Below are 11,758 nucleotides of genomic sequence, written 5' to 3' on the forward strand. Positions count from 1 at the left end.
GAGTTTATAGTACATTATTTAAAGAGTTGTTTCGGTAAATTTTCTATTTGTTTCGGTATGAAGAAAAAGAAAAATTAGTTAATATTTTTTTATGATCACATATATTACAGCTGTATAGGATCATTTGTAAATTTTCAAAAAAATTTAAAATAGTACACTCTGCTGAAAATAAAGTGATATTTAGTTGCACGTGCAACTATTCTTTCTTTATATATACGCATGATAAATTGTTTGAACTTTATAATTTTCAGCACTATAATCTGTTTTAAAACTTTATAAAAATTGATGTATAGTCATAAATTAGTACAATATATACAATCATAAAAAATAGACTAATTTTTTTTTAAAAAAAATACTAAAACAAATAGAGAATATAAATGGGTCTACTACAAAAACTTCATAGTAACACTCACTGTTATGGTAAATGGACAATAATTGGAGAAAGTTCAATTCTTATAATTCATATTATTATGTAGTGTCCGCAGCTAGTACAGTGTGGGAGGGAGTCGTGTGCCATATATATGTATATATATATATGTAAGTGACCTAAATAGAATATCAAGAACAAAAGAGTTATAGATTTTGCTTTCATTCTTGACAAAGTGAACTGTAGGTTTGAACGATGGAAAAATCGGAATTAGCAGCTCGGATTGTCTTTATTAAATCGACTGTCCATGCCATTCTACATTTGAATAAATTATATAGTTTAAGTGATAATAAAACTAATACTTCATTTTTGGAAGAGCAAAAATTAAGTAATTGTTCTGTAACTCTTCATCACAATTTAGAAGAGTGTAATTTAAAAAATTGTTATACAAATTAATATAGGATCAAAGTTATCATCATATTGATATTAGTGTTAGGTTGTCTGACCTAAATAAAACTCATTTTAATATAATCAGATTTACTAATTAATAAAAAAATCAGAAATCATTTTATGTTGCATAATTCACATGATTTATTTCATGATTATGTTTTATGTATAAATTCTATTAAGTTTAGAACATATGTAAATATATATATTTGTTCATGAGTATAGTATATATCGTCAGCACAGTGAAATATAATCATGATTATGTATTCAAAAATTTAATTCCCATGATTTTTCTGTTCACTGGAATTAGACTGACATGATAATCGGCGATAAGGTATACTTACACCTTGGATAAGTGTTATGTCCTTTCTAGGGCATTAGCAAAATTTACCAGTATCGGATGTATGAAGTATACATTGGATGAGACCAATATTGAACTTAGATAAGATCATAAACTTACCGTTATATATTTCTAAGTCAATATCAATGTTTGATATTAGGTCTATGGATCTTAATCCTGATATGGTTAAGTTCAACTTAGTTGTATTATTTATGTTCTTCAAGTTGTTCGTGGAAACTAACTAATGGTTCTGGCAGATATTTACATCTTGGGAGCATGGTAGTTCTATTGAGTGGGAGCGCTAATCATAGATATGGAATTTATAACTTCTCTAAGTATTTAGAAGTAAATGATGCTTTTCTTCGAGCTTGGCTGAATAGAGATAAAAATGATTGAGGCCTCATTTCAGTAATTATATTAGTTTATTGGAATATCATTTATAGGTAGCTAAGTGTTTTAAGGATAAAATATATTGAAAGGTAGAACGGTAAATTTGTTCCTTTTCGATGTAGATCATCTATAAATGATCTTCGACTATTAGGATTGTAACAATGGATAATCATAATGTATCTATATCTTGGTACATATAGAGCATTCTATATAATTGAGAGTGTAATTTAATTTCAAATCTATAGTGGCGCAAGGCGGAATTAATAAGTTATGGAATGGTAAATTTTAAATATGCTTATTGGAAGCTCGGTTATATAGGCTCATGGTCCCCTCACTAATTGAGATAATAATGCTTGCATACTCAGTTAATTGGTTTTAATTAATCAATTACAATTCTAAAATTAGACTATGTCTTATTTATGAATTTTTACTAAGCAAGGTCTTAATTGTGAAGAAAAGAGGTTTTGGAGTCTATTTATTAATTAAGAGACTTTGTATGGTCTAATTAATAAATAATATAAATGGCAATTTTATTTGATAATTAATTATAATTATTAAATAAATAGTTTTGGTATTTATATGATTGAATTGAAAAATATGGTATTATTGAAAGAAGAATAACTGGTTGAAATGAAGTGGCAAAATTGTAACTAGAGAATGGTCCCTTTATGGCCAGCCACTAGTGTGAATTATTGACCAATATTTAATTCTTTTTTAATTCATATATTTCAAACCTATGCTCTAGTTGAAACACTATAAAAAGAACATGATGCTCTCATCTCATCCAATTTTTTGAACACTTGACTTTTCAACCCACAGAATATAGTTTTCATTCTCTGACAATTAGTAGATGAGAAAGTTCTTTCTATAGTGATTTTGCCTCCTTCATTGTTCTTCATACTCGAGCCTATAGTGATAGAGTGTCATGCCAACACATAGCAAGTCAAGTACTCAATCATAGTGAGTAAGATGGTAGTAACCAAACCTAAAGGACAGAAAGAGATCCATGCTCAGATATTGATAATACTCTTCGAAAGAAAGGAACAAGGGTTAGAAATCTGAGCGGAAGGAGTCATATTATTCTGCTGCAACCAATGTAAGGTTTCTAAACTATTATGTGTTTAATTTCATTATTTTAGAGATATTCATATTTAGGTTGTTAATAAAACATACTTGTTATTAAATCTAAATCCTGGTAAAATATTCCCAACAATTAGTACTATACTCATTTAAGTAATTAAAATGAGGTAGAAAATATTAGAAATTAAGAGAGTCGAAAAAGAGTTACAAAACTCCAAGAACAAGTGTGCTAAAAAAACATGTCTGGCGACATGTCACCTGGCACTAGGCAACATGTTGTTTAGTTTCTTCTCGTCCAGTAACTTCTCATTTCTAATGACTTTGGAGATTTTTTGATGCACTAGGATCCCTTTCGGAATTTCTCTCCATAGTGTGAAGTCTCATGTTCTCTTCTCCAATTCGAATGTTGCCACTGATGACATTGACTGTTGCAGCGAAAAGAATCTTGATTTTACTGTCTGATCGATAACCAAGCTCTGATTTGTGGGAAATTTCAACTATTGTGCAGAATCAAACTAACTTAAAATGAATCAATAGACAATTAGCAATGATAAAATCAACCAAACACAATTCAATAATTAGAGGAATAATAGAGTATAACAGAGATGATAAAACTAAAAATAAAAAATGCAAGAAAACTGTAAAAAATAACACTAAAAATTATACTGGTTCAAGTTCGATATATCGATATGATATATGGCTATACTTCAATTCTGGAACGCCACTGAAACTTTCTTTATTGATTGAGCAAGAACATAAGTACAATACAGTTGAGAGCAATTCTCTGTTTGAATTCTCTCAATGTGTTTTTACTCTAACACTCTTCCTTGAGAAGGCTTCCCCTTTACAAAACCCAATAATCTCTTTTCTTTATACCTCTCTCTTTCTACCGTTCAATCAAAACTCTCTCTCAAAGAACTTGCGTACTCTGCTTCAGGTGTTTCGTGTTATTTTTTTTAAAAAATAAAGAGGACGATTGTACTTATAAATCAAGGATATGAATCCCAAATGTGGTGGCTTCAAACAACTACTAAGCAGTTAATTTGTTTAAGACTCAACCGACTTAACTGGCTCCTTACAATGAGATCTCCAACTCAGCTCTTGGCATCGAGCTCTCTCTCCAAACATGTATCACGCTTCTTGGATAGACATCTCAAACTGATGAAGCGCAATCTGGAAGGACTAGTTTTCGAATGGATAAGCTAGCCTTTCAGAACTCTTTTTTGGATGACGACCAACTTTCCGTAAGATTTCTTTCGGTTGGACAAGCTAGCTATATGGAACTCCTTTCCAGATGACGACTAGCTTTCGTGAAGACTTTGACTAAAGATATTTTCATTTGGAGAAACTATATCACATCATCTTATATTGATTAATTAAAAAAATATATACTTACCACATAAGATTAGAAGGAATTTGTATATAATTTCCATATGGACATACAAAAATATGTTCGTGTTTTCTATATTTAGGTCAACAAAAAAAAATAGTAATAATAACATTAAAAACGATGTAGCATAAAATATTATTAATTAACAACATGAGCCCACATTTATGAGGTTTGAGCTTGAGTATCAACTCTAGTTTCATCGGTGACTACAGGCACAAGTTCCTGCGGCGGAGCGAGGTCTTTAACGGCGTGAACAAAGCTATACTTATCACCATCACCCCATAAAGCATAAGCCTCTTCTCCATGAATGGCATCATCTCCACTATGTAACACATCGTCAGCGAGCTTAAGTGGAACCACCAATCTAATAATCAAACATACCACAGTGGTGGCAATGACATTTAGAAAAACAACAAATACTATTCCCAGAAGTTGAACGCCAAGTTGTCGAAACCCGGCCTTGTACTGGCGGTTTTGGATGCCGTAGAAGAGTCCAATGTAGCGTTGGGAGTTGGGGATAGCGTAGAAGAGTCGGCTGAGCTTTGGCTCAGCGAATAGGCCGGCGAGAATGCCGCCTAGGGAGCCAGCGACTGCATGGGTGTGGAAGACTGCCATGGTGTCGTCTATTTGCTTGAGGAGATTTATTTCTCTGTGGAGGATCATCATTGTGTACCATGGGATGCTTCCTCCCATCATTCCCATTATTATGGCTGCCCACCCTTGTACTACTCCTGTTTTTTTTTTTTTTTTAATTTTGTAACCACAATCATTTGTTATGAAAGAATAAAAAAAAAATCTATAGTCTAATTGTATTTTACAAAATATATAATATAATTTTCTATCAAGATAAATAAATACTATTAATGATATTACTGCGAGCTTTGAAATTAACTTGTACTCTTTAATGTAGCTAACAGTAATTAATATCAATTTATAATACTAAATAGTATTTAGATCAAGAGCTTGAAAAGTTGTACTAATACTATCAACATCATCATCGTTGTGACTTGTGAGCAACATAAGTGTTATATTTCATTGTTAGAAAAATCTTAATTGGATAAATTCACAAGCTTCTCTTTATCATATTTTGTTATCTATTCAAAAGTTCTTCAAATTTAGGAAACATGCATGGAATGTACATATTTTAGTGTTAACTTTCACAAGATTGGACATACATATATAATCATTATAATTAAGAACTAATGCTTTGTTTTCACTGAATTTCTGTGTGTCATTGGGGCAGGTCCGGGCCTCGGCTAAGCCGTGTTCTACCTACGCCTACGATCTACTCTGCCTAGAGCTTAAAGAGAAAAATAACCATTTTAAAAATACACATATTTTTTTAGTAATTTTTAAAATACCACTTTAAAAAACAAAAAGCTCCATAATTTTGTTGTAGCCCTGTATTGAGGTGAGTAATAATCATTATTTTAATTTTAATTTTTTATTTTGGAGTCATTTGATTAATTTGTTAGGTGATTATAAAAAGTTGACAACGAAAAAATTAAGAATGTCATGTGAACATATTTAAATAGGTTTGAGAAGATGATCGAGTAGGTAGACCTGCAGCAGGGGTGATGCAAACAAGGCCTGTGATCATGCCCTGAGTAGCCCCAATTACAGAAGGTTTTCCAAAGAAAATGATATCAAGCAGCAGCCACGTCAGCAGGCTTGTGGCTGTACACACGTGGGTGTTAAGGACGGCTAGAGATGCATCGGCACTCACGGTGTAAGGATCTCCACCATTGAATCCTGTCCACCCCATCCACAGTAGTCCTGCTCCTGCCAACATCAATAGCAGATTGTTCGGCGGAAACCTCTGCCTGTCTTTAGTCCACCTAGGCCCCACCTGCATCCACGTAACCCAACTTAGTTCATTTGTTCCACAAACTAATAAAGAGCATTGTTATTCACACGTGTCGCTTTATGATTGGCTAGCGATACTACCTAAAAACTATTATATTAAACTTTATGGACCGATACTAAAATAGAGAATGTTTGACAATGTCTTTTAGCATTTCTCTTTGAAAAAAAAAAACAACACCGAACAAGGTAAAATGGCAAATGAATATAATATACCCAATAAGCTGCGGTGAAACCAGCTACACCTGAAGATAAATGAACGACAAAGCCACCAGAGTAATCAATAACACCCAGCTTTGAGAGCCAACCAGTGGGGCACCATATACTGTATGCACACACTGTGTACGATAGCGTAACCCAAAGAGGCACGAACATCATCCATGCTTTGAAGCTCATCCGGCCCAACAAGGCCCCGCCCACCAAAATCAAAGTTAAGGCCGCAAACACAAACTGGAAATACACCATGGTGGCGTTCGGTATTTGGCCCAAAAAAGCTTGTTTAAGAAGGTAATTAGTGGCCAGAGCAGGATTGGGCTGACCCAAAAAAGGTAGGAGTGGTTTGCCGAAAGACATCTCGTGGGCCCAGCCCACCCAACAAACTAAGACGGCGGCGAAGGCGTAGAAAGCCATGAAGGCCGAGTTGACAGCCCATTTCTTTTTTACTATGCTGCCGTAGAGGATGACTAGGCCCGGCATGCTCTGTAGGCCCACCAGAGTCGCCGCCGTCAGCTGCCAGGCGTTGTCGCCTTTGCTCATCCATTCTGGGCTACCGAGATCTGGGATTAGGTTCTCTGGCAAGGTCGTCGTGGCTATAGCATCCATTGAGTTCTAGTTTTGGAACTTTTGATGAGAATCAGTGGTCAAATTTTGTAATGTGATTTTTGCTATTAGTATCAATGGAGAAGAGATTCATTAGTACCATTATATATATAAGAATATATGTTTATTTGTATATAAAAATAAGAGATTCATGGTTGCCAAACTTGGGTGACGGATAAAGCTAGAATTGATGCTCCCAAAGAAGTTATAGTTAATACTTTTTGAACAATATCTTAATTTATTATTTCATTTTTAGGAGAATATCTTAATTTATTACTGATTCATTGAAGCTAGTGTCCTTTATGTCATATTATTTATCTATAATAGTGCTACACTAAGATGCTATATTTATTTATAGTTTTATTTATGTTTAATTTTTTAAACGTTTTTAATAAAATCTGTTTTTCCATTTTATTTTTGAAAAATTCTTTAATTATAAAAATATCTTTATTGCTTATGTTATATTTCTCTTTTTTTTTTTTTTTTTTTTTTAGATGTTAACTCTCTCTCTCTTTCCATTTTTTCTTTTTATTTCTCTCTCTCTCTTTCCATTTTTTCTTGTGTCATAATTTTTTCTCATTAAGTATTTATTTAGTTGCTTCTAAGTTTATTTTATATTGTTATTTTAAATTTTTACTTAATTTTTTATTTTATTTATAAATATGGCATTTTCATCTTTTTTTTATTTTATATTTTCAAATGTACTGCAAAATTATTTTTCTTACAAAATATTTTGAATAAAAATATATTACATTAATTTTCTTAAAATTTTTAATAAAATTAATTTATTTTGAATTTTTACATACATATAAGTATGCATCTTTAAGCACTTAAAGCAACTCTTAACTAACTCATTGCTATTTTTTAGCAATTTAAGTGAATATAAAATATTACCAATTTAAAATATTAAATTAAATTGTGTTAAATGGGTATATGTTTAGTTTTTTTATTTATACATTTATTTTTGAGTTAATGTACAATTCGTTTACAATTGTAATTCATTTTCCTAAAATTATTTATGTATATGTTGTTTTTATTTATTTTTTAACTTAACACAATATGTTGATGCCTAATTAATTTTTATATTAAAATGAAATTATTATCATGTTTATTCGTTGTTATTAAATTGTTAGCCAAGAGAAAAATAACATATGTTATTAAATTAGTATATAATTATTTATTTATGGGTATTACTTTTAATTTTTAAAATTATTTGTGTTGTTTATAAGTTTGTTTTGAGTTAACATTGATGGTACCCAATTTATTTTTATTTTATAATTGGGTTATTGTTTAGTTGTTATTATTATTTAATTGTTTAGCTTAAAAAAAATAAATACAAATTTAATTTTTTATGGGTTGTTTATTAGACTACATCTCATGTTTTTAGGTCTATCCAGATTCGATCCAATTATATATTAGATATTAGATTTTATCATCCGATCCAATCTAATTAATTTTATTTTGTGTTAAATCGTGTTGACTCGTTTTTCATCTGCATCTAATTTTCTTAATCTTAACACATAAAATTCGTGTAGTGTATGTGTGTAGGGACGAAACCTATTTTGCCACCCGTGAGAGAGAACTTGTTACTCCTAATTACCCCTTTGTCAATTAAATCCGGTGTCCCTTATCTAAAACGATGATTAAGGAACTAATTTTCAGTGGTAGAGATAGAACATTTCTCAAAAGGAATCCTAATCCTAGACTAAAATAATATGTAGCATTATTATTGGCTTAATTCAATAGAAACGTACAAAAATATGAGATTCCACCACGTGTAGCAGTAGCAATAGCACAACGCTACCACCACAATATTTTATGAAACGTAGGCAGAACACTGACCACTTGGTTTGTGGTAGTCACTTCTCACAACCATCTTTTGTCTGTTCGTATCATCCGGCCAAATCCTGTGGTGCCAGTGCCAATATACACCGCCGACTTCAAAGTTCAAACTGGTAAGCCAAAGTTCTCACTTTTCATTTTAAGCCTGCTGAGGCTATTGAGTATTCACAAATCGTTTATTTATTTATTTATTTTGAAGAACCACTAAGTTCGAGTATTGGGTTTTCATCGTAATCTTCAAATCATTGAGAGACCCAGTTGAGATATTCCATTTTCCTTTTGTGGGTGATCTTTGTTTTTCCAAATTATGGCGTCTGCGATGCTTAATGGAGCCGAGAACCTCACTCTGCTAAGAGGAATAACCCCAAATGGATTGGGTTTTCGGGGTTCAGATTTTCATGGGAAACATTTTCCCAAGCTGGGTTTGGTTTGTAGTACTAGAATCTCCAAATCTGGTACCAGAGCCATTGTGCCCAAATGCAGCCTTTCAGCTTCTAGGCCAGCTTCACAACCTAGGTTCATTCAGAACAAGAAAGAGGCGTTTTGGTTCTATAGGTTTCTCTCGATTGTGTATGACCATGTTATAAACCCTGGCCATTGGACTGAGGACATGAGAGATGACGCACTTGAGCCAGCAGATTTGAACAACAGGAATATGATTGTCGTAGATGTTGGTGGTGGGACTGGTTTCACTACTTTGGGTATAGTTAAGCATGTGGATGCCAAAAATGTGACCATTTTGGACCAGTCACCTCATCAGCTTGCTAAGGCTAAGCAGAAGGAGCCCTTGAAGGAGTGCAAGATTATTGAGGGGGATGCTGAGGACTTACCCTTCCGTACTGATTATGCTGATAGATATGTATCTGCAGGAAGGTACATCTCAAAACTTTTTGGATAACATCTTCTCTCAAATTTATCATCAAACCCTTATCATGTTTGTGTAGTGATGTACTTGAGTTAAAATATCATTCTATTTATATTGTAGATATGTGTAATCTTTTTCCGTTTAGAAACTGACCATTGTGGTGGTATCCCTAATGCTGGGGGTTAACAAAATTGTATTTTCTTCAGTATTGAGTATTGGCCAGACCCACAGCGTGGAATCAAAGAAGCATACAGGGTCTTGAAACTTGGAGGAAAAGCATGCTTGATTGGTCCTGTGTATCCAACATTCTGGTTATCTCGCTTCTTTGCTGATGTGTGGATGCTCTTTCCAAAGGAGGAAGAGTATATTGATTGGTTCCAAAAGGCAGGTTTTAAGGATGTGCAACTGAAAAGGATTGGCCCAAAGTGGTACCGTGGGGTTCGCCGCCATGGTTTGATCATGGGATGTTCTGTTACAGGTGTTAAACCTGCATCAGGAGATTCTCCTCTTCAGGTATTCGTTGCTTTATTCGTTAATATTAGAATTCCTTTGTTTCATGATTTTCTCTGTTTGCAGCTCCAAATTAACATGCTCATTCTTTTCACAAAGCAATTAGAGCTAACCTAGTACCTCTGTTCATGAAATGTCTCATGGAAACACTAACCTTAATTGACAGTATGAATGATATTGATTCTCTTTCCATACCTTGTTAAATCATTAGTATAAATAACATAGCCAATGTTGTTTCGTGGAAACGTTACAGAGGCTTATGCTATCTTATTTGCTTCTCCGTGATATTCAAAGTGGCTTGTTTTGCCTTCTGTTTAATACTAATATATAATAATATAGTCACTTGTGTATGTATATACACAAGAAAATAGTGGTGTATCTTTCATCACTAGAAAACAGGTTGTGTGTAAATCAATTCATTTTTATTTCTTTCCATAAGTCTGGTGCCTTGTGCCTTGTTTCTCTCTTACCAATAAGTGGTGTGGTTTTTTGATGAAGATTTGTTGTTTATTGCAGCTTGGTCCGAAAGTAGAAGAAGAAGAAAAGCCAGTAAATCCATTTGTGTTCTTTCTACGCTTCTTGTTGGGGTCCTTGGCAGGGATGTACTATGTGCTGGTGCCTATTTACATGTGGCTAAAAGATCTAATTGTACCAAAAGGCCAACCTATCTGAGGGTGAATGTCTTTTTGCTGTCTCGTTCGAACACCATGCTATGCCGTTGAAGTTTTTTCTTTTCACTTTTTAACTGGCCAGCTACCCCCATTTCTCGTTCTTCCTACTCAAAATTTTAGGAATTTAATCGTTCATAAGAAGCTGGATTGGTGGTTAAATTATCTAATCTTTTGTAATGTAAAATGGGCCATTTAAAATCTTTCAATTTATATATAAATATATATATATATATATATATATATATTTACAAAAAAATATGAAAAAGAAAAAAGTTTTGATATATATGACATGCAAATTGGCATAGACAAGAAAGAATACATAAAGAACTTAAAACTTATATGTAAATTTTATTTTTATATAATCAAAATTAGTTTAATAATGAAGAAATTAGTTTTCTGATAAAAAAATTATTTTTTTGATAAAGAAATAGAAAAGAAGGAATACTATACAAAATTTAAGAGCACTATACATAATTTTTACTTTAGTGTTTATTCCTAGTAATCATATTGAAGTGCAGAATTGATTGAAGATTATAAGGGTGTTTGGAATAAGATTACTTTTTTATTATTATTATAATTAAATAGAATATTATTTAGTTTTCAATTTTTTTTTCTGTATATTATAATTAATTGATTATTGTCTCTATCAATCAAATAAAAGAATCTTTTATATGGAAAGAACCAATTACAAAATTTTATTATATCCTTTCAAAAATTGTTTTATTTTATTTAGTATTTTGTAAGGATAAACGATACAAATAAAATAGAAGATATATTTCTTTTCTACTATTAAAATTTAAAAGTAATAAAAAATTAAAGAGACCTTTGAATGACTAAATAACAATTGACACTGGGATGTCTCTTAGTAAAACATAAATTAGTTACCTGTAGGAACTTTGAATTGAGATATGAATACACTAGGTTACCCAAAAAAAAATCGGCATCAATTTAAAATCGCATTCTCGAAGGTATCCTTCTCTTTCAAGAGGATTCGTGGCATGTCAAGCTCTGGTAAGGTTCTTCGCTTTGCATCAAATTAAACCACATGCTCCACTGCTTGCGAACGTACTCCCCAGGCGAGATACTTAATGCGTTAACTGCAGCATTGCACGGGTCGATACGCACAATGCCTAGTGTCCATTATTTACGGCTAGGATTACTGGAATGCATAGCT

At 32.4% G+C, this 11,758-nt stretch overlaps 2 protein-coding genes across 2 annotated transcripts; one reads left to right on the forward strand and one right to left on the reverse strand.

Annotated features, from left to right (window-relative positions):
• Positions 1 to 4,092: 4,092 nt before the first annotated feature.
• LOC133032048 (ammonium transporter 2 member 5-like) lies at positions 4,093 to 6,699 on the reverse strand. Its single transcript, XM_061105868.1, has 3 exons — positions 6,094 to 6,699; positions 5,578 to 5,863; positions 4,093 to 4,745 (listed from the first exon to the last, which is right to left on the reverse strand). The coding sequence occupies exons 1-3, from the start codon at positions 6,697 to 6,699 to the stop codon at positions 4,177 to 4,179; spliced, it is 1,461 nt and encodes a 486-aa protein (XP_060961851.1). The 3' UTR covers positions 4,093 to 4,176.
• A 1,738-nt stretch (positions 6,700 to 8,437) lies between these two features.
• On the forward strand, positions 8,438 to 10,784 carry LOC115717636 (2-methyl-6-phytyl-1,4-hydroquinone methyltransferase, chloroplastic). Its single transcript, XM_030646642.2, has 4 exons — positions 8,438 to 8,651; positions 8,738 to 9,411; positions 9,610 to 9,916; positions 10,430 to 10,784. The coding sequence occupies exons 2-4, from the start codon at positions 8,846 to 8,848 to the stop codon at positions 10,583 to 10,585; spliced, it is 1,029 nt and encodes a 342-aa protein (XP_030502502.2). The 5' UTR covers positions 8,438 to 8,651; positions 8,738 to 8,845; the 3' UTR covers positions 10,586 to 10,784.
• The last annotated feature ends 974 nt before the right edge of the window (positions 10,785 to 11,758 follow it).

The sequence above is a fragment of the Cannabis sativa genome, chromosome X, assembly GCF_029168945.1.
Source record: "Cannabis sativa cultivar Pink pepper isolate KNU-18-1 chromosome X, ASM2916894v1, whole genome shotgun sequence".
NCBI lineage: Eukaryota > Viridiplantae > Streptophyta > Magnoliopsida > Rosales > Cannabaceae > Cannabis > Cannabis sativa.

Excerpts from the sequence above, each read along its gene's own strand:
- LOC133032048 (XM_061105868.1), bottom strand. The coding sequence starts at position 6,699 with ATGGATGCTATAGCCACGACGACCTTGCCAGAGAACCTAATCCCAGAT. Across the intron at positions 5,864-6,093 it reads GTTTCACCGCAGCTTATTGG|GTGGGGCCTAGGTGGACTAA; the intron begins GTATATTATATT and ends ACGTGGATGCAG. Across the intron at positions 4,746-5,577 it reads TTGCATCACCCCTGCTGCAG|GAGTAGTACAAGGGTGGGCA; the intron begins GTCTACCTACTC and ends AAAAAAAAACAG.
- LOC115717636 (XM_030646642.2), top strand. The coding sequence starts at position 8,846 with ATGGCGTCTGCGATGCTTAATGGAGCCGAGAACCTCACTCTGCTAAGA. Across the intron at positions 9,412-9,609 it reads AGATATGTATCTGCAGGAAG|TATTGAGTATTGGCCAGACC; the intron begins GTACATCTCAAA and ends TATTTTCTTCAG. Across the intron at positions 9,917-10,429 it reads CAGGAGATTCTCCTCTTCAG|CTTGGTCCGAAAGTAGAAGA; the intron begins GTATTCGTTGCT and ends TGTTTATTGCAG.